Raw genomic sequence first — 22,815 nt, forward strand, 5'->3', positions numbered from 1 at the left:
GCATCAAAAGTTACCAGTTAGCTTGGCATGACTTCTGAGATTATATATATAATGTTGATAATGCCAAAAAGGGGGGTTTTGGATACAACATATAAATCATAGCACAACAAATGTCAAAATACTGACAGTTGATAGCTTACAGAAACCGCATTATTTTCAATGTATCAGTTCTACCAGCAAACAGTAGATGCTGTGACCACTGTCTTTTTTCCAGGACAACACTACATGTTTTGCTTGAGTGTCAAATGTGTGCATTTTTGGTAACACACTGTCTACAATGAATGACTAATATTTACTGCAGTGGTGAGAAAAAAAAAAATCATGACAGACTTGGTGCAGTATATATGTTTATTACAGTAGGATCATGAAAGATACTGCAAGTGATCAACGAAAAAATCCAGTGCTCATGTCCTTTGGTCCCAAATGTGTAAAAATAAAATACACAAATAGTATAAAAAAATACACAGAAAGTGTCACAAAGCATAAAAATGCACAGTTTTGTTTCAATATTATCCTTGGAAAAAATGTATTTATTCTCTCATTCTCTCTGTCTACTCCTGTATGGTGTTGTGTACCCACATTAACAACAATCCATCCAGAAAGCCCCTTTTGATGATGTAATTCCATGTAATTGACAGCACTTCAACACCTGCTTATATCTCCAATTGAGTTTGGAAACAGCTGTGGTTCCTATACCTTCATGAGATATTTGTCAGCGTGTCAGTGATTTATTCATTCAAATATGCTTATCAGTTGTTTCAGAATGTCCTTTCAGCTGCTGAAGCTCATGAAGTAGATGTTTTATACTGTATTTAAGATTAGATTTAAGATTAGGTTTTATTTTTGGTTGGTGGACTATGAAGTGAACATCAGCAGTTGATTCACTAAAACACCACCACCAGGCCAGTGTCCATGATAATGATCCAGCACCTAAATAATACCTGCTCTGAGGTACTCTGGGGGCCCCTAAACATGGTAAAGGTTAAGAAGAATGAATGAAGTATGCACAGCAGGTTTACTACAATCTGTAAATATATAATTACAAAGTTAACTTATATGGTTAATGGAGCTGATCAAATGAGTGCAGAAACACAGGTCGTTTTAATGTATTGGCTGATAGGTGAGGTTTTACAAAATAAAAAAAACGACATATCCTCCTGTGGGCGTGTGGCCAATGACGTCACGCTCCAGCACCGCGGAAGAGCCCTGAAGAAGAGACTGAGATAAACGTACATTGAGTTAAAGACATAAATTCCACAACATTGCTGCGGTTTATGACGAGGTTTGGTGGAATAGAAATGTAATAAACACATCAGTTATTTTTTACGGAGTTATCAGGAAACATTCTGTTTCTATCGCGATTGAAATGGCTAATTTGCAGGTAAGGAACTTTACAAACCAGAGGCTGGATTGTATTCCTGTTTTCCGTTCCACCTTAAATGGGACAGTAGTAGAAGGCGAATAAACAACATCTTCAGCTTTACAAAGACGTTTAACATTTCTGTTTGTCTAGTTTGAACTCACGGTCTGTCTGTGTGGTAAATATTAGTCTCTGTTATCAGAGGAAGAAAGATGCCAACGGCATAAAACAATAACAAACGCTCCATGTTTTCCCTTAAAATCTAAACCATATTTACTGGGCTACAAACACGGTGTAAAGCCTGTTTAAATTGTAATTAATGTTACCAGTGTATGTGTTCTTCATAACAAGTGAGTAAACTACCTGGACATTAGTTTAAACTACAATGCAGTAATTGTGTTATGTTAATAAATTGAACTTGAGTTGAAAAGGGTCTATAATTTTTCTGTTCCCTATGGAGTGACCATTCAGTATCTGTCATCGTTAGGAAATAAATGTCTGTTTGGATTTTTTCAGTCTTAAATAAAAATGTTGTGCTCTAATGCTTTAAAGTGAGTTGTGAGCCACCAATAAAACAGGCCCAGATGATTAAACTTAAGAAGGAATTACCCTTATTTTATGAATACTCTTCAAAATCACTTCCATATGTAAGAGTAATATTTTATATATATATATATATATATATATATATATATATATATATATATATATATATATATATATATATATATATATATATGCTTTACATTTCATTTTGAATATGTTGTTGTATGCACCTATTGCTTAAAGTAGCCAAACAGGTCTACAGAGTTTCATCAAGTGAGGTTTCCAAAGTACATAAATGATAAAGTCTTATTTTTTTTTTTTATTATTATTATTCTAACATGTAAGTTGTCCAACCTGACAGATTTTTAAATCACCAAACTAGGAATTTAATCTATGGAAAAGGGGCCAGTTACAAACAGGAGATTCCTGTTAGACTAGATGTTTGTCACATTTAAACTCCTTCCCTTTTTTGTCTTACAGAAAGCCATTGACTTAGCCACTAGGGCTGCAGAGGAGGACAAGGCCAAAAATTATGAGGAAGCTCTTCGCTTGTACCAGCATTCTGTTCAGTACTTTTTACATGCAGTGAAGTGTAAGTGAACAAGCCTTTATGATCTACTTAAGTGCACTTGTTTCTGTGTACTGGCTCTTTTACTTGGTTTCATTTTCTGTTTTTAACAAATTCTTCAACACCTGAATTTCTCTAGTATTGAATGGTTCCTTATTTGTGGGATTTATGAAACCTTGACTTTTTGAATCTGTGGTTTTGAGAATCTCATTGTAAAATGAGTTTTGACTGTTTAGATCTTTTATCACAAAAAACACCTGAAGGACATGTTAAGAAGTTTAAAAACTTACGTTATTTCGTTTCGGTTTTTTTTTACCTAAACTAACAGTGATTCTGAACTGAAGCTCTCTCTTAATGTGGTGTGTGTATATATATGTATGAAAGAAATATGTATATATGTATGGAAGAAATTTATGAGTGTGAAGAATATTTTAATGGTTTGAAGGACTTTCACTTGATGTAAAGTTTATTTACCAATTAAAAATTAAATTAAAAATTAGCAAATATTTTGCATTTGGAGACAAATGTGCAAAGAACCCTTTGCAGCACCTTTATTTTTAATAGTGTTCAATGGCCTGCATGCCTTCAGCATTTATATGCCCTTGTCATTATTATGACAAAGGTGGTAAAGCCAGTAAGACTACAGTATAATCATCCAAATGGGATTTGGTCACTTGTTGCTTGCAATAAGCACACTTGGTCTAAAAAAACCTTTAAGAAACTTGGATCGGAAAATTGGAATTTTCATCGTAGTGTGAACAAAGACTAAGTGTCCCCCTGCTTTGCACAGCTGTAAGAATAACACCCCTGATCCAGTTCCTTAGTTGACTAAAGAAGCCATTCTTGAATTGGATCACGTATATCTGGGTAGGGAATATTTCAATACTTGTGCAATATACTTGTATAAATTACAACAGTTTTCTTCTTTAGAATGTTGAATACATTTGGCCGGAGATGGCAAAGACCTCATACATCACATCAAAATGTAATAGACTGTTCTGTATCCTTCAGATGAGGCTCAGGGAGATAAAGCCAAGCAGAGTATTCGAGCAAAGTGCACAGACTACCTAGACAGAGCTGAGCAGCTGAAAGAGTACCTCAAGAAGAAAGAGAAAGCACCACCTGCTAAGCCTGTCAAAGTGTCTGATGATAAAGGGTAAGAATCTGTCTGTATCTAATCTGTCTTCTGATAAATTGTTCAGCACATTTCCATATACGGTGGTCTTTTTACAGGAATGAAAGTGATGATGGCGACAACTCTGAGAAAAAGAAACTGCAAAATCAGCTTCAAGGTGTGTTCTAAGTTTGAACTCAGTTCAAACATTTTCTAGTTTTGTTCAGCTTTATCTGTTGTTTCTCAAATGTCGATCAAAATATCTCATAGCTGTTTATGGTAGATACTCTACTTTATATTAGCTGTTGTATGTATTGCAGGTGCCATTGTCATGGAGAAGCCAAATGTGAAGTGGAATGATGTTGCTGGTTTGGAAGGAGCCAAAGAGGCACTGAAAGAGGCAGTGATACTGCCAATCAAATTCCCTCACCTTTTCACAGGTAGCGGTCAAATACGACTCTTTAATATTTATACCCTGATTATGAAGAAACTTATGGATCAACACTTACAAAGCAACAATGATTTTTTTTTTACATTCAAAAAGTAGAGGGTCCTGACCACTGATGGACAGTTTGAAAGGGGCCAAACAATGTATGCAGAGCAGCAGATGGATAACGTTTTTGTAATTTTCCACAGCAAATTATCCAGTGTTAAATCAACACTATTAGTGTTAAATTAACATTGAGAGTGTTAAATTATTACACTAAAGCTGTTAATTTAACACTAATAGTGTTGATTTAGCACTGGTGAATTTGCTATAAAGTGCTCCTGTGTGGTCTTTGGAGCTGAGAGAATGAATAGTGAGTGTAGAAAACAGCAAGAGTGGTCATAATGATATGGTTCAACTGTGTATGTCCATGTTACAATGGAATACACAATGGACCAACTAGTCACTAAAGAAATTTATTCCCAACTATTTTTTATTATCAGTTTGTGTTTTATTATCAAATCTGTCAATTAGTTGTTGTAGCCTTAAACAAATAAATGTTATTAATAAAATAATTGTACTTATTTTTAATTTTTTGATTGTTGTGGGTAAGGCATTTTGACAAATGTACATCCATATTCCTTCATCACTAGGAAAAAGAACTCCATGGAGAGGGATTCTGCTTTTTGGTCCTCCAGGTACAGGGAAGTCTTACCTGGCCAAAGCAGTGGCCACTGAGGCCAATAATTCCACTTTCTTTTCCATCTCCTCTTCAGACTTGGTGTCCAAGTGGCTGGGTGAAAGTGAGAAGTAAGTGTGATAATTACCACACTATAGACCATGGCATAGACACAGTAACCAAAATAAAAAAAAATATTTTAACTGTTAATGTGCTGAAAATTTAAATGTTTGGAAGAGGCCTTTTCTTTTACTGACTGACTGACTCACTCACTCATTCATTCCCAATGCTGAAACATACATGTGCGAATAAGAACAGTTAGTTCAGCAATATTTCACAGAGAGAACTTAAGGTGGTGCTACTACGCCGTCTGTTGTTAGTTCAGCCATATGTCACATAGCGCTTTTCCACCAATGAGGAATTCTTACAAAACTAGTCTTGTCTAGTTTTTTTTAATGTTTTATCATTATTATATATGTTAGTTAACCTGTCTTTTTAAAAAACAAAAAATTAAACGACAGTGCAAGGAAATTTAGACTCAGCATTTAACACATCTATAGCTGTGAACACACACACACACACACACACACAGAGGTGTATATAGTGGTGGGTATAGTGGTGTGTTTCACCAGTAAACTAGTAACACCAGTTAGTAACATTTCTCCTAAAAGTATTGATTTGGGGTATTTTACACAAAACATATACCATTTTTATTTTCCCAAAGACTTTTAAATCTTTTACCCCATGACAACCAACTGAAACTAACCGAGACTTTTGAAAGTTCTGTTATTGCTGCCGTTTAAACATCTCTTCATAAGATCACTCATTTGTAGGCACTCTAATGTCAGATTACAAAAATAAATGTGTCAGTAACTCGGTGGTTGTCATCCATGTCCTTTCAAGTGAAATATTAGGGCGCTCACTTTTGGTATATGTCCAATATACATACACACAATGTGTCTTTGTTATACCTTAGTGCATAGTGAAACAAATAATTTTCTTTCATAGATTAATAGAGGTCACCTTATCTTAGAATAATTTTTTTTTTCATCTATTTCCCCAGGTTGGTGAAGAATCTCTTCAGTTTGGCACGGCAGCACAAGCCCTCCATCATCTTTATTGATGAGATTGACTCTCTGTGCGGCTCAAGGAGTGATAATGAGAGTGAAGCAGCCCGCAGAATCAAAACTGAGTTCCTGGTCCAGATGCAAGGTGAGCATTTATCCATTTACATCACAGGACTACTGTCAGTAGATAGAAATATTAGTTGGATGATATTTTCTTGGTTGGATTTGCAGGTGTAGGAAATGACAATGAGGGAATTTTGGTGCTCGGAGCGACTAATATTCCTTGGACACTGGATTCTGCAATAAGGAGAAGGTGAGTAACACAATATAGCAGTACATTGCATAAAGAATACACTTTTGAGGCTAATAAATAACCTTTATGTGGTGCAGAATATTGATAATAGCATTTTAAAATTTTCCTTTCAATTATTAAAAAAAACTATTTATATCAGTACCAACCGTTCTGTATAAAGAATGAGTTGGTTTCCCAAACAAAATTCATGCATAATTATGGCCTTTGCCCTTTATTTAATTCCATAATTAAATGTCAATATTGGTATATTTCTGGTTCTGTGTTTGTGTGATTCAGGTTTGAGAAGCGCATCTACATCCCACTTCCAGAGGAGCATGCTAGATCTTTTATGTTCAAGCTAAATCTTGGCACTACCCCCAATAAACTCACTGAGGAAGACTTTATTACCCTGGGGAAGAAAACTGAGGGTTACTCTGGTGCGGACATCAGCATCATCGTCAGAGATGCCCTCATGCAGCCAATACGCAAAGTTCAGTCAGCCACACACTTCAAAAAGGTAAGAGAGGAAATACCTAATCAGCTGTGAATAACACTGATCTTGTTTTGCAGTTCTTTCAAGACCAGTCACTTGTGGGAAATATCCTAAGTGCATTTTGACCTTAAACATTTACTGTGAGCGGTGCTAAATCTCTCCAGGGTAATTTTCAGGTAGTAAATGGAAAAAAAATGAATGGGGTGGTGGATGAAACTGTAATGGTATAATGACTGCTTCCTAATGTGAAAAGAATCATGTAAGAACAATTATTATTATTATTATTTTATTTTGAATTGTGGTTAGAACCTAAAATTAAATAAATTATAATAAGAGGCCAATTCTCCAAAAACATGTTTATTGCTGCATTTGATATACATTCCATTTCTGTCTCATCTGAATTGTCACAGATATTAAGATAACAATCACTGTTTTAAAATAATTTAAGCAGATTTAAACAGGCATGGGACTAGAATGTTGCCCATTCAGACCCCTGGATTGGCAGGGGAAATTGTGGAAATTGTGTTAACATAGCTCTCTCCTTCCTCAACTACCATGGCTGATGTGCACTTGGGCCACAAACCTAAGCCCCTGGGTATTTGAATGGCCTGCCGCTCCAAGTGTATATTAAATTAAATACAGAGGCACAGATTAGTTGTACTCCTGTGTTATGACAATAAAAGCATTTTTAATATTTCATGTAGAAAACATTTAATGTAATATTCAGTTTGGGGATACTACCCTAATGCTTTCCTTATCCACACAGATTTTAGTAATGATATCTTTTGTGTTTACAGGTCAGAGGTATGACATGGAACAACCCTAATGTTGTGGTAGATGATCTTTTGACCCCATGCTCTCCGGGTGACCCTAATGCAATTGAGATGACCTGGGTAGACGTCCCAGGTGATAAACTGCTGGAGCCTGTTGTCAGCATGGTGAGAATTATGTTTAAAGACCTTAAAATTGATTTGAATCACACTACAGTGCAAACATTTATAGCCTCAGGGAAGTTGAGGTAGTGGAAGATTACATACATATAGAAGGTGATGATGATGAAGAACAAGCAGAACAGACAAATTACAATTATTCATTCCCTTAGGGAAATTGCTTCTCTGCATTTAACCTATCCATGGTAGTAAACACACACTAGTGACAGTGAGCTCACACACAAGCAGAGCAGTGGGCTGCCAACTGCCTCAGTGCCCAGGGAGCAGTTTGAGAAATAGGTGCTTTGCTCAAGGGCAATTCGGCCGTGGATTAATTTTTCCTGCTTAACAATGAATTGCTGAACTGAATATCTTTCTAAGCTGGAAATGAATCAAAGTTTTGTAAGCTTAGTAAGTCTTGTGCAGTTAGCACTCTTCACAAACATTGACGTGTTCACTGAACCTCAAAACATGTGGTAGACAAGTTAATTTTGAATTTGTATAGTAATGGGAATCCTTCAAACTAAACTAAAGTTAACTTGGCTTACATACATTCTGTTGATAGGTGACAAAAATAGTTTAGTAAACAAAATAATCACTAAGTTACAAGTTATTCTAAAACTTGTAGGAAACCAAACAGCTTAATGAAACCCTTTTACTGTGTTATGCTATGTACTTGACTCCTCAGATGACGAGGACAGGTTACCAGCTAAAATTAGCAAGATACTTGAATTTATGCTAATTTATCTTCTCATACCAGTGAAACAAACACTAGCATACCACCACACCGTCAGTGTCACTGCAGCACCTAGCATGATCCACCAACCAATTCATAACTGCTCTGTGGGAGTCCTGACCGATGACGAGATTGGTGAAATGGGGATAAGAAAATATGCAGAGAAACAGGTGGACTACAGTCTTTAATTGTAGAACGGCAGAGTGCTCCTGTATGGTCAGTGGAGCTAATAAAAGGGACATTGAGTGTAGATACAACTTAGATTTTCCTAATCCAGTGATCATACAGTGTAATATGTTTTAGACAGAATAGCTGTTTTGGGGTTTGTTTGTTTGTTTTTTTGAGTGGGTGTGTCATGTATTTGTGTAGGCATACAGGAAGTAAAGTGAAGAGAACAATGATTAACCTATAACTATATATAATGTCCATGTGTCTTCTCTCTAGGCGGACATGCTCAGGTCGCTGGAAAAGACCAAGCCCACTGTGAATGAGCAAGACCTGGAAAAGCTTAAGAAGTTTACAGAGGACTTTGGGCAAGAGGGCTAAATACACTATATTTCTAACATTTTATTGTTTTCCTTCATAGTTTCCTTCATAGAGAACAATGGAATATACAGTAATGCATTTGTGATTACCTCATTATGGCAGTTAAGCCCCTTGCTCTTTCACATGTCCTTTTTGAGAAATAGCTTTTGTACTTAATTATTTACCTTTGGTCACTGTCCAAAAACATATATCTCTGTGTTTTTCTATTTTTATTTTTTTAAATAATTAGAACACAGTAGATAGTTTGTACTGGGTGAAACTTTCATGAAGAATGGACCAATGGAAATGTTAAAATTTCTGGAATACAAACACTTTACATGAATTACTTTAGACGCTAATTTACTTATACTGTAAATGTTTTGTCCTGCCGATACTCTGGGTTCTCTTTTGGACGGCTGCAATAGGGTGTTGGGTGTTTTGATGAACTGAGTTTATTTATTGAATAAGGTCAATTACACAGGAATATTTGACTGCAAGTGGATACAGAGTCACATAGTTAGATTTATGTGGTGACATCTAAATGTAAAGTCTAACTAAATATGTCTGTTACAAATTTTATACAAGCATTCAATGGGATATTTCCAAAGCAATGTGGGGGGTTTGCTGACTATCGAAGAGCCTTGTGGTATGTGAGTTCATATAACATATTTTCTATACTATATGAAGTATACTTTATGCACCATTTTAATGAGTGAATTCAGCTGCTTTCAGATGCACCCATTTTGAACACAGACAATCAATAAGAAAACAGCTTTAAGCACTGTAGGAAAGCATAAAATCAAATGAGATTCTCTGAAGCTGCAAGTGAGCTTAAAGTCACCATTCAGTGGCAAAAATCAGCTAGAGGGTATAAGGAATGCCTTGTAATTCAGGACCAGTCTTAATCACTGTTTGAGAAACAGGCCCTAAATCACACAACCTACTCTGACTTAAAAACCAAGCCTGATGGGTGGTTTCCCAGACAGGGATTAAGCCTTGGACGTATTGGACTTTGTACTTCTTTTTAATAGGAAAATCACCATTCAGTATGCTGTGTAGTCCAGGACTAGGGTTAATCCATGTAGAGGGAACCACCCTTGAATGTTCAGTGTTGTAAAGAATAGAAGAGCATTTTAATAATTGAATGCACAGAATGCCAAAGATTGAAAGGTTAGAGAGAAGGCCTCTTAGCAGGACAGTATCTGATTCCACAGCCTGGTGTTGAACGTTGGACACCTGACCATAGTTCTTTGAATCCTAAAGGGTTTGTATTACATTTTAGCTATGCTACAAGTGGCTGGCCTATTTGTGTGATAAAGAAAATCAATGTTTATTAGATTCCCATAATTCATTTTTTGTGATTTCAGTGATTTACCCTTTGCCACTGTTTATTGTTGGATGTTATTGAAAATACAGTTTAAATGTTTGGGTGGGTAGGATGGCCCCTCTACCCATACCTGCTCATATTGCTAGCTAGTATGGACATCTGTCAGCTGATGTGAATTATCATCAGTGGTGTTATGTTAGTGGCAGTTTGAAACAAAGCAGTATCATTTAGTGGTTGAGATGTAAACAAAGTCATCCAGCTGTAAATCAATTTTTCTTCATACTGTAGGTGAGAGGTTGCAATATTTGGAATGAAAATAGCGTTAAATTTAAGAAGCTTGTGCATTGCTACGTCTTAGATAGGGTATATTTTCCTGCCAGTGCATGTAGGACTAAACTTTATGTCAAATATAACCACCACAGCTCCAGAAACCATATTTCTCCTGTTTATTAAATAAACAAATGAAAAGTTTTCATTCTGTGTTGTATGATACTGTAATCAATTAGATGGCACTGGCATTGGAATTTAGTTTTTCACTTAACTAACTTAACTAAATATGTGTTGCAGAGGTCTGAGACAACACTGATTTTGGGATTGGTTTCTCTGAACTAGAAAGTTTTTTGCACTGCTTTAATGAATGTTATGTACTTTATTGATTACAATCATGAAAGAAAAATATTGCAATGCAGCAAACAGTTAAATGTTTGAGTAACTAGTGCAACTGAAGAGAACCAAACAATAACAAAGAGAAAATATTTAGAATAAGAGCATCACATTTCATCTGGATTAAATCACAACATAACACATAAAATACAGGCCAGGTCATATCTGTTAATCATCTCTACAATTCAGCATGTCAACTGGACCTTGGTCAAACTGTGATCTGAATGTGGTACGTCCTTTACTGGAAAATGTTCCCATTATAAAACAAAAAAAGCAAGCGTTACCAGTAAATACAAGAAAACATACAACCATTGCAATGTCTGAAATGAAAAAAAAAACTGACTAAATGAACAGATGATTCAATCCAATGTAAACACATATTCCCTGCAAATTTCTTCATTCCTGACCTTGCTAAGTCACAATTTGTGCTGATTCATATGAAAGACAATTGTTACTCAACCAATATGAAAAATAAACACAAAGAAAACTTGTCATAACACATTCAGAATAAATAATTATATATGGAAGAGGACCAATTCTGGAAAAAGCAACATGAAAATATAGGAAATAAGCACTTAGGAGTGTAGGTCAAATGAGGTTTCGGTGAAGGCCACACACACAAACTAAGAAGTAAAGCTGAAGCCAGAGGGAGAAGAGGCTCTAGTGTTTACTCTTACATTCAATCTCTAATGATTATTACGACTGGGAGCAGCAGAACAGACATTCATATCCAAAGCAGATTTCTGCTGCAGATCAGTAGAACGGATGTAAACAAGTTGATGGCAACATTCTGAAGTGTCATCGTTCAGAGCAGAAAAGAAATACAACGTCAAGCCAAACAATATTTTATCGGAATATTTCTGAAAAAGGACCTTTACCCAATGAATTTGCCTATTTTTAGTGCAGCACAGGTGCAACCAGGCAAATGTTGTAAAGTTGGGAGCTAGGTAGTAGAAAGTTAAAAAAAAAAATCTTTATATGGAAATATACACTAAATGATCACTGGAATAGGAACACCTACCTTGTATCTTCACACACTGTCTACTCCACTGACCATACAGGAGCACTTTGTGGTTCTTCAATTATAGACTGTAGCCCATCTGTTTCTCTGCACACTTTATTCATGTGATTCACCTTGCTCTTCAATGGACCCCACAGACCATGTATAATTTGGGTGGTGAATCATTCTCAGCACTGCAATGACACTGACATGGTGGTGGTGTCTTAGTGTGCTGTACACTGGTACGAGCGGATCAGACACAGCAGGGTTGTTAATGTTTAAAGCCCATCACTGCCACTGCTGGACTGAGAATCGTCCACCAACTAAAATATCCAGCCAACAGCATCCTGTGAATGGCACCCTGTGTCCACTGATGAAGGACTAGAGGACGACCAACACAAACTTCTCTGACGATACATCTACAAGGTTGACCAACAAGGCTGGTGTGTCTAACAGAGTGGACTGAGAGGACACAGTGTTTGAAAATATAAGCTTAAATTTAAACTTATTTATGCTGTGTCTGATCCACTCGTGCCAAAGCAACACACTAACATCAGTGACACTACAGCTCTGAGAATGACACATTGTATTTGCACTGTGGGGGTTCCTGACCATTGAAGAGCAGAGTGAAATTTGGATAAATTTATGCAGAGAAACAGGTGAACTATAGTCTGTAATTGTAGAAATGAACAATGAGTGTAGATGCAAGGTAGGTGTTCCTAATCCAGTGTATATGTTCTGTGTATAATTCCATGTCTGATTAACTACATATGGGTAAAACATGGGAAAGAATGCCATTCCTTTAAAACTGCTACTTTTTCTTGATGTGGATATAAATAATAAATGCACTTTGTGAGATATGATACCTGTGGCAATGGGCACTGAAGATGCACACAGGTCTGTGTATGCTACTTTCAGAAACAGCCTACTGACCTCGCAGTTAACTTGTATTTTATAACCATTCTAAATTACCGCAAGGATCATGTCCATACCACACATTTTAGTGCACTGCTATTAAACAGTTAAAGTGCCTATTTAATAAAAAGCTCTGTAATTCTCAAACCAAGCGACATTTGACAACAGCCATTTGATTCCCTTCAAAATTCCATAATGGAAGTCTATGGATAGACACAGCAAGACACTCAGAAATGTCAATGCCTTTGCTAAAGAGTACCCATCGTCCAAAAAACAAAGCTAATATAAGCCTTTTTGAAAATGACCATCTTTCCTGGATGCTTCATATAGTGTGCTTGTAGTACTACCAGTTTTTATAACAAAAATCACCTTTAATCTCCTTTAAATTTGGTTTCCTTGTCAGTGTTAGTTATTATTGTTTGTATGTCTTAAATCAATTGCTAGAGCCAGCAATACTGAGGTGGAAATGGAAAGATTACAAGGCCAATCATTTCAAATTTAACAGACACCACAGTGAGTGCAGTCTTTCTTCATTTAGTCCCTTTATAACCTTCAAAGGTAATCTATGCAGATGACCTTGTTTTAATATAGAGTCACTCTCAAGCCTTTGAACATGATTTTGTTTTTACAACTACTTCATATTTTTTCACATATAGCAGTGCAAGTGCAAAACAAACTCAGTTCTACTGCACCCCTGTTGTAAAATGCTACCATGAGGCTTTAGTACATAGAGAGGGATTAACAGCCAAACAGATCACAAACGCATCCCCAAACACAGCTAATGCATTAGACCTAATTAAAGTTACAGAGGGGTTGCAGCAATGCTAAGACTGTAGCAGAACACACTGTGAACTGCAAGGGGTCTCAGAAGGACAGAAACGACAGGATCTTAACCCCATGAGGACGTTAAAACACGGAGAAAAGGGAACCGATAGCCAATCCTGTTGCAGCACCAGCTAGCACCCCGAGAGCCATATCTCCAGCATCGTCACGGCGACGATCCTCAATGATGACATGGTTAACTTCACGTGGAGGGTAGGTTCCTGAGGGAGGAAAAATTATTTTTTTAAAAGAATCTAGAATCTCAATTAAAAATGAATCAGCTACCCAAGGGTGTGTTCACACAGATATAAAATGTATTTATTATTATTAAAATAAGTAAAAGGTACACCCAGATACACTTAATGATGACAGTTGACCAGCAGCAACTTAATTTACCTTGGTAATTATATGGGGATGCATATGTATACTGCTGCCCACCTGCAGAGTAAACCACGTGGGCTGTGTAGGGTGGAGGAGGATGAGGAACGTAGCCTCCATATTGGTCTGGATAGTACACCTGGACAAAAATAAATAAAGAAAATTCATATAAATTAATTTGTTAAGGAAAAATACTCAGAAGTTATTTCTTTTATTACATACATTCCATAGCATGAATTAGAAACAATACAGAAATGTTCAGGTAATACTTGTTTTAATTAAAATATTGATAGATAGCGTGTGGGCACCAGTGTCAGGCTGGAATCAGTAACAATTTACAGGTGCTGGTCATAAAATTAGAATATCATGAACAAGTTGATTTATTTCAGTAATTCCATTCAAAAAGTGAAACTTGTATATTATACTCATTCATTACACACAGACTGATGTATTTCAAGTGTTTATTTCTTTTAATTTGATGATTATAACTGACAACTAATGAAAGCCCCAAATTGAAAGAAAAGCATCTCAGAAAATTAGATTATTTAAGACCGATACAAAAAAAGGATTTTTAGAAATGCTGGCCAACTGAAAATTATGAACATGAAAAGTATCAGCATGTACATCACTCAATACTTATTTGGGGCTTCTTTTGCCTGAATTACTGCAGCAATGTGGAGTGGCATGGAGTCGATCAGTCTATGGCACTGCTCAGGTTTTACGAGAGCCCAGGGTGCTCTGATAGTGGCCTTCAGCTCTTCTGCATTTTTGGGTCTGGCGTATTGCAGCTTCCTCTTCACAATACCCCATAGATTTTCTATGAGGTTAAGGTCAGGCAAGTTTGCTGGCCAATTAAGAACAGGGATACCATGGTCCTTAAACCAGGTACTGGTAGCTTTGGCACTGTGTGCAGGTGACAAGTCCTGTTGGAAAATGAAATGTGCATCTCAATAAAGTTGATCAGAGCATGAAGTGCTCTAAAACATCCTGATAGACAGCTGCTTTGACCTTGGACCTCAAAAAACTCAGTGGACCAACACCAGCAGATGACATGGCACCCCAAACCATCACTGACTGTGCCTCTCCTCTCTTCCTCCTGACTCTGGGACCTTGATTTCCAACGGAAATGCAAAATTTACTTTCATCAGAGGACATAACTTTGGACCACTCAGCAGCAGTCCAGTCCTTTTTGGAAGCGAGACGCTTCTGACGCTGACTCTTGTTCAAGAGTGGCTTGACACAAGGAATGCAACAGCTGAAACCCATGTCCAGCTGCAGTCTTGTCTTTGTGAATCTCCCCCACATTTTTGTTTCACAATCCTCTCAAGGGTGCAGTTATCCCTATTGCTTGTACACTTATTTCTACCACATCTTTTCCTTCCCTTTGGCTCTCTATTAATGTGCTTCACACAGAGCTCTGTGAACAGCCAGCCTCTTTAGCAATGACCTTTTGTGCCATGCCCTGCTTGTGTAAAGTGTTAATGGTCGTCTTTTGGACAACTGTTAATTAATAATTAATTATCTGATTAGAGTGTGGCACCAGGTGTCTTCCATATTGAACCTTTTCACAATATTCTAATTTTTTGAGATACTGAGTTTCATTAGTTGTCAGTTATAATCCATCCATTATCTGTAACCGCTTATCCAATTTAGGGTCCTACCTGGAATCATCGGGCGCAAGGCAGGAATACACCCTGGAGGGGACGCCAGTCCTTCACAGGGCAACACAGACATACACACATTCACTCACACACTCACACCTACGGACACTTTCGAGTCGCCAATCCACCTGCAACGTGTGTTTTTGGACTGTGGGAGGAAACCGCAGCACCCGGAGGAAACCCACGCGGACACGGGGAGAACACACCAACTCCTCACAGACAGTCACCCGGAGCGGGAATCGAACCCACAACCTCCAGGCTCCTGGAGCTGTGTGACTGCAACACTACCTGCTGCGCCACCGTGCCGCCCTCAGTTATAATCATCAAATTAAAAGAAAAAAAAAAACACTTGAAATATATGAGTCTGTGTGTAATGAATGTGTATAATATACAAGTTTTGTGCACAACAACCAGAAAAAAACTGTCATCTGTGAAGCAGGAGTATAAACCGGATTCCAAAAAAGTTGGGACACTAAACAAATTGTGAATAAAAACTGAATGCAATGATGTGGAGATGGCAAATGTCAATATTATATTCATAATAGAACATAGATGACAGATCAAAAGTTTAATCTGAGTAAATGTAACATTTTAAATGAAAAATATGATTCAAAATTTCAGTGTCAACAAATCCCAAAAAAGTTGGGACAAGTAGCAATAAGTGGCTGTAAAAAGGAAATTGAACATATAATGAACAGCTGGAAGACCAATTAACATTAATTAGGTCAATTGACAACATGATTGGGTATAAAAAGAGCTTCTCAGAGTGTGTGTCTCTCTGAAGCCAAGATGGTAAGAGGATCACCAATTCCACCATTGTTGCGCAGAAAGATAGTGCAGCAATACCAGAATGGTGTTACCCAGTGTAAAATAGCAAAGACTTTTAAGTTATCATCATCAACCGTGCATAACATCATCAAAAGATTCGGAGAATCTGGAACAATTGCTGTGCGTAAGCGTCAAGGCCGTAAAACTCTACTGGATGCTCGTGATCTCTGGGCCCTTAAACGCCACTGCACCTCAAACAGGAATGCCACTGTCAAGGAAATAACAGAATGGGCTCAGGAATACTTCCAGAAAGCATTGTCAGTGAACACAATCCACCGTGCCATCTGCCGTTGCCAGCTGAAACTCTACAGTGCAAACAGGAAGCCATTTCTAAGCAAGCTCCACAAGCACAGACGTTTGCACTGGGCCAGGGATCTTTTAAAATGGAGTATGGCAAAATGGAAGACTGTTCTGTGGTCAGATGAGTCACGATTTGAAGTTCTTTATGGAACACTGGGGCGCCATGTCATCCGGACCAGAGAGGACAAGGATAACCCAAGATGTTATCAACGCTCCGTTCAGAAGCCTGCATCACTGATGGTATGGGGTTGCATGAGTGCTTGTGGCATGGGCAGCTTGCATGTCTGGAAAGGCACCATTAATGCAGAGAACTATGTTCAGGTTCTAGAACAACATATGCTCCCATCTAGACGTCATCTCTTTCAGGGAAGACCCTGCATTTTTCAACAAGATAATGCCAGACCACATTCTGCAGCATTCACATCATGGCTACGTAGGGGAAGGATCCGGGTACTGAAATTGCCAGCCTGCAGTTCAGATCTTTCACCTATAGAGAACATTTGGCGCATCATAAAGAGGAAGGTGCGACAAAGAAGGCCCAAGACGATTGAACAGTTAGAGGCCTGTATTAGACATGAATGGGAGAGCATTCCTATTTCTAAACTTGAGAAACTGGTCTCCTCTGTCCCCAGACGTCTGTTGAGTGTTGTACGAAGAAGGGGGGATGCCACACAGTGGGAAAAAATGGCCTTGTCCCAACTTTTTGGGGATTTGTTGATGCCATGAAATTTTGAAACAACATATTTTTCCCTAAAAATGATACATTCTCTCAGTTTAAACTTTTGATCTGTGATTTGTGTTCTATTCTGAATAAAATATTAGATGTTGGCACCTCCACATCATTGCATTCAGTTTTTATTCACAATTTGTTTAGTGTCCCAACTTTTTTGGAATCCGGTTTGTACATTTCTTGCAGCTGTTTCTTCCTGTTTGATCATACGTCTTCCAGTTATGGCTTACAAAAGTAAAGATGCTTGTCTTATGTGAAATGCTCACAATACAAATAGCAAATTTCCAATTGAGCATTATTTTTTCATCTAATTGTCGTTAGTACTGGTTGATTGGTTTCCGAATCAATATCAGAAAGTGTGGTATAGTATCACCTCTTAAAATATATACAAAAGAGTATTTCATATAAACAAGAGTATAGTAAAGTAAACGTGTGTGTACCTGAGGAGTTGAATTTAATTCTGCATATGAAGGAGGAGCAGAGGCAGTAACATTCTGAGTAAACCCAAACTCAGGGGGTGCCACCACCTGTTAGAGGAATGAAGGACATGATTATAAACACTACAGCTTTTCAAAACTGGATTAAACTGAAGCAATTAACACAGGAAAATGTGGAACATTTACTGCTTATGAATGCATAGCTTGGGCATTAATGAAGTACATACAAAATTCTCTCTATTATGTCAAAAGCTGACAGCCCTCAGGTCAAAGTATAGAGAAACACACAGGCACAAAGCTTAAAAAGTCAATTGCTCCACCCATTATGTGTTTGTGTGTGTAAGAAATGACTCACAGTGTTGATTCTGGCATCTTGGAGGGCCATGGTCCAAGCTCTTGGAGGAAGGAGCAAAAGGTAAAGTTATTTATGATGAATACATCGTGGGTCTTGCCTGTGAAAGTTACCCTCAGCAACATTATGTGTTTCTTTTATGTATTTACTGTGATCACTATTTATTTTGAATCACAATTTGCAATACAGACTAGTGTACAATCCATAATCTTACTTTTGAAACAGCTTCATTTATCAGAGAGTCCAAGGACACTGAATGGAAAAGTGAACATATCGTCTCTGTCCAAAGAAAACCATGCATCTCCAGAATGACCTATATCCTATTATGATAATAGCAAACAAACTTTCTTAATTTTAAATGAACGTCAAGGTAAAAATTATTTTATTCCAAGTAATTTTGGAGAATTTCTATTCGTCCATTCATTATGAAATTTTCCCCTAATGTAAAGGACAGCTGCTGTGCTCAAATGATGTGGTAAACTACAAATCAGCAATACTGGCAATACATGTTTTCCATTGGAAAGTGACAATATGACAAACCTATAAGCTTTAGAACTTTGTTTGCAACAGTAGTTTCTATTTTCATATTCATATCTGTAATACAGAAACCCATTTTAGATTCAGAAATTACTAACATGGGCCCAATGCTGATGACAGTGTGACACACTTAGTCCTACGCAAAAATAAAAGGAGCCTGGATTAGCTGACTTACAGAGCATCGTCTGCACTGTCTGCACAAAGGCTGATGACACGTCCATCACGACACACAATTTGAAGAAGGGCATCCCTGCTTTTTCCTTCAGGAGGGGTCAGATCTAACAACAAGTAAGCATAGAATGAGTTCATGAAATCACATAAATCCTGCTAATCAATCACAAGGAGAAAAAAGATACTGAAACAGAAATAAAGAATAAGGAAAAATCTATATTAAAACGTGCTTCTTACCTCTACATGCATTGGCATTACGGATGTTGATACAATCCACTTTCATGTGGATCTCATCCTCCATGTCACGCCGCTGCTGGTCATCATAGAAAATGAGACGGCCATCTGACCAGAGGTCAAACCAGTTTTTCTTCCATCGACGCAAGATGGTACCTGTGTTTGAATGTAGGGTTACAACACAAGAAAGTGATTCAGTATGTTTGACTAAGCACATGACATCTAAAAATAACAATTTAAGTCATGGGTAAGACTGACAACATCAACATCAATGCATGAAATCACTACTCAAATACTGCTTTAGAATGCAAAATATACTGTAACTAATGAAAATTTTTAAGGTGCGAGCATAAAAATATTATTATTGAATATTATTTAGGCTCTTTAAAGATTGTTATATATATATATATAATGTATATTATTGGAACAGAGCTGATGGAGATCTCTATTGGCCAGTCCTCAACTTTGGGCAAAAGTTAGCTGGCTAACTGAAAAATCCTGCTTTTTTGGAAAACTCCCTCAACTCTACAGGGTATAAACAGGTTCATTCAGCAAAGCAATATGATACATTATCTCATGTGAATCATACTTCTATGGGACACATAATCTAATTATGTCTTTCTAGACATTAAGTTGATTTGTTAAAAATTTAATTCAAAATTAACTATAATGGAATGACAGTATCTAAGTATAAAGGTATAACATACTTTATAATAATAAATATCAAACAATAAGACTACTCACTCTGTCTATGGAGCCACCCGCTTTTAACAAACGCCATGATTGAAGACAACAATCACCTGTAAAATTTACAGTCGCCGTTATTTTTGTGTTTCCTTACTGTCATGTCAGTTTTTTGATAGTGTATTCTCCGTGTTTCCAGCTAATGCTAGTCAATATTTACTGCTTAAGTGAAGGTTCTAAGCTGTGTAGACCGCTAACGACATGTTTCGCTTTGAAGAAAATATATCTTAGCGTGTGTTGATGAATTTAAACTCCGTTTAAAAGTGATGTGGCTAAAAAGAGTAAATAAAATGCTTTACCTTCCCACTCTCTCCCTCTCTGTTGGTCAGCGATGAACTGCTCTGGGGAGTGACGTCATGTAAATCAGCTGCCCATTACCCGGATGTAGGCGTGGCATACCCAAGGAAGCTGGGAAATGCAGTTGGTTTACATAAAAGGATTGAGGGAACTGAGGGAAAATGTCATGTCGGTGTTGTCTTAAACTGTCGGATTTGAAAGCTGTAAAAACAGCTGCACATTTGGCCTTGAATTAGACGGTGTTTACTCAGTATGACACGGCTGCATCAACTCAGCAACAAGTCCGCCTGGTGTCGTGGAAAGTTTGGCCTACACAGAACGCGCTATAACCCAAGTAAAGCCCGGCTCGTGATTTTGGCCCATAGAGCACTTCCCAGTGCCGTAGCTGAACCGTGAGTGCCGAAAGAAAGACAGGCCTGGCACAAATGCAGGTGCAAATATCATGAAAAAATATTTAATTTTACACTCCAGCATAGGCCATATGTAAAAAATGTAAATACTAATTATAATTAAAAAACAGCATTTTGTCATTTCATTTGTAATACCATCCCAGACAGCGAACGACTCCGATCCGTACCCATTTGTCCTCCGGCAGATCCGCACAAAAGTCAGCTGCGGATAGCGGATCGAATTTGTAAAACAACTTTTAGTTAACAATAAATTATATGAATTGCCTCAGTATACAGGAGGCCCAAGCATGGACATTTTAAACTTTCAATATGTAAAATATCAGCTGGAGTAATTTGTATTTGTGCAAATTACACAATAACATTGTGTCTAATAAAAAGAAGCTTTCAATAAAGATCTCATTATTTCCATGGTATAATGTAAATTGAGTTCAATTCCTTTTAAATGTGTAAAACTAATGTAGGATATGCAGATGCTGCAGGACAAACATCTGAAATGCCGGTGTGCGGATCTGGGCCAGAGGTGATCCAGATGTACAATGAGGCTACCGGATGTCGCCTGCATTTGAGCATATACTATACTGAGAACTGGCCCTGCAGTGCGCCAGCGTTGGCCTGGATCTGTTAACTGGATCCGTTTGATATTGGCCCATTGTGCCATAACACACCGGGCACCGGGTAGGGAACATCATGATGGCGGACATTAGAAACAGATTAGCGAATTGACAAAAAAAGTGATTATATACTCCTTCAGTTCTATATTAGATTGGCTTGTTCCGATAAGAAACCGATATCCCCACTATTGGGATGACGGCATATATTATATTGAACAGTAATATACAGTGACTAGTACTTCAGTTCTTTCACCACTAGATAGAGCACTTTTATCCACTGATGAATCCAACTCCATATGGAGTAAGTCTAACACGGTATGTTTCCACTTGTACTGTTGTTTTTGACAGATGGTAAAAGTAGTTTTTTTTATTCATGGCTCTAATTGGCACAAGTGTCAAAACCAAGATTATGGCATCTTGCAAGAAGGTCAAATGAAAGGCCACTAATGAAAGAAATTAGCATTTTTCAAAATGGCAACTGAAATATAGCTTTAAAAGATGCCCTTCAGTGAAAACCAAGTGTTTAATTGTGTTAACCTGTGGTGCTGTTCATATGCTAGAATATATATTGTGCTCAAAATAAGCAGTTAATGACATTGGTGAGAATGTCTTTAAAACTGTAGTGTTCAGAAGTGACTGGCAAGGGCCAATTCAGATAGTCAGGGTTTCATACGTCACAAGCCTAAGGAACTACTCCCATCAAATGGACTGCAGGTAAAGTTTAGAGTTATCTAAGCTTCTTCTAAGGCATAATGGGATTTTATTTTTCTTGGAAATAACTTTTAAATATGTAATTTTGAAGAACAGAGATGAGTTTTCAGGGGCATAATCAATGACCAGAATGGGGCTTTTAAAAATAACTACCAAGTTACAGTAACATGATAGCAACATGATGCAGTAATTCCCACAGTGGCCAATCTACTAAATCTGAGTTCTGAGGACAGTTCTCATAAGTGACATCACTTGTCATTTGGCACAGTATACTTAATTTCAGTGGTGCTCAAAATAATCTCATCCAAACCTCATTCACCCAATCAGCCCAGGCCAGCAGGCCCCAGATTGGAGCAGATTTGTGCAACAATGTTCGGCCAATGGTTGGCCATGGGTGGATTTCATTTTGTCTTAATCCGCTTGATTTTTTGAACAGATTAACCATGCAAAACCAATTGTCGGCCACCAGAGGGATAGTATGAGTGAGCATGGACGTGGGAGCTGAGCTTTTTTTTTTTTTTTTTAAGAAATGGTCAAAGTTGTCAGGATAAATGGAATATATGACACAGGAGGAAAACTTGGCTCCTTGTTTGTATGGGCATCTCTAAAACCATGGGAACTGCAATGAAAGGTAACTATGCTTTACATAAATTTACAGAAAATGTCATAACATGGCGTTTAAACGGATGGAAAAAGCAAGACTGAAAAAAGTTTTACTGTTTTAGTTAGACATTAAATCCTATTATTTAAAAGTATTTGGTAATTTTATTTGGTCAATACGCCAGCTTAAATCAGGGCTTTATTCTGTAATGCTCAAAGCCCTTTATCTTTGTGCATTGTATCATGATGTGTTTTGGTTTCTGGGCAGCAGAAACCTATAATTTAATCTATAATTTTCTTGAATCCCACCCCACACACACACACACACACACACACATTCCCACACATATT

At 37.4% G+C, this 22,815-nt stretch overlaps 2 protein-coding genes across 3 annotated transcripts; one reads left to right on the forward strand and one right to left on the reverse strand.

The window, feature by feature from the left end:
• Positions 1–1,179: 1,179 nt before the first annotated feature.
• Positions 1,180–10,522, forward strand: LOC136671437 (vacuolar protein sorting-associated protein 4B-like). Its single transcript, XM_066647107.1, has 11 exons — positions 1,180–1,381; positions 2,387–2,498; positions 3,486–3,630; positions 3,708–3,766; positions 3,909–4,028; positions 4,669–4,825; positions 5,758–5,906; positions 5,993–6,074; positions 6,351–6,570; positions 7,344–7,484; positions 8,656–10,522. The coding sequence occupies exons 1-11, from the start codon at positions 1,367–1,369 to the stop codon at positions 8,755–8,757; spliced, it is 1,302 nt and encodes a 433-aa protein (XP_066503204.1). The 5' UTR covers positions 1,180–1,366; the 3' UTR covers positions 8,758–10,522.
• Positions 10,523–10,586: 64 nt separating this feature from the next.
• On the reverse strand, positions 10,587–20,467 carry plekhb2 (pleckstrin homology domain containing, family B (evectins) member 2). 2 transcript variants are annotated; one of them, XM_066647109.1, is made up of 8 exons: positions 20,135–20,467; positions 19,836–19,891; positions 19,095–19,247; positions 18,862–18,964; positions 18,153–18,192; positions 17,801–17,887; positions 13,902–13,980; positions 10,587–13,684 (listed from the first exon to the last, which is right to left on the reverse strand). In XM_066647109.1, exons 2-8 carry the CDS (start codon positions 19,870–19,872, stop codon positions 13,548–13,550), a joined length of 636 nt encoding a protein of 211 aa, XP_066503206.1. In that variant the 5' UTR covers positions 19,873–19,891; positions 20,135–20,467; the 3' UTR covers positions 10,587–13,547. The 2 variants fall into 2 exon arrangements, with proteins under 2 accessions (XP_066503206.1, XP_066503205.1); XM_066647108.1 differs by having other exon boundaries at positions 10,590–13,684; positions 13,860–13,980; positions 20,135–20,464.
• Positions 20,468–22,815: the final 2,348 nt, after the last annotated feature.

Source organism: Hoplias malabaricus, chromosome 16 (genome assembly GCF_029633855.1).
Source record: "Hoplias malabaricus isolate fHopMal1 chromosome 16, fHopMal1.hap1, whole genome shotgun sequence".
Classification (NCBI taxonomy): domain Eukaryota; kingdom Metazoa; phylum Chordata; class Actinopteri; order Characiformes; family Erythrinidae; genus Hoplias; species Hoplias malabaricus.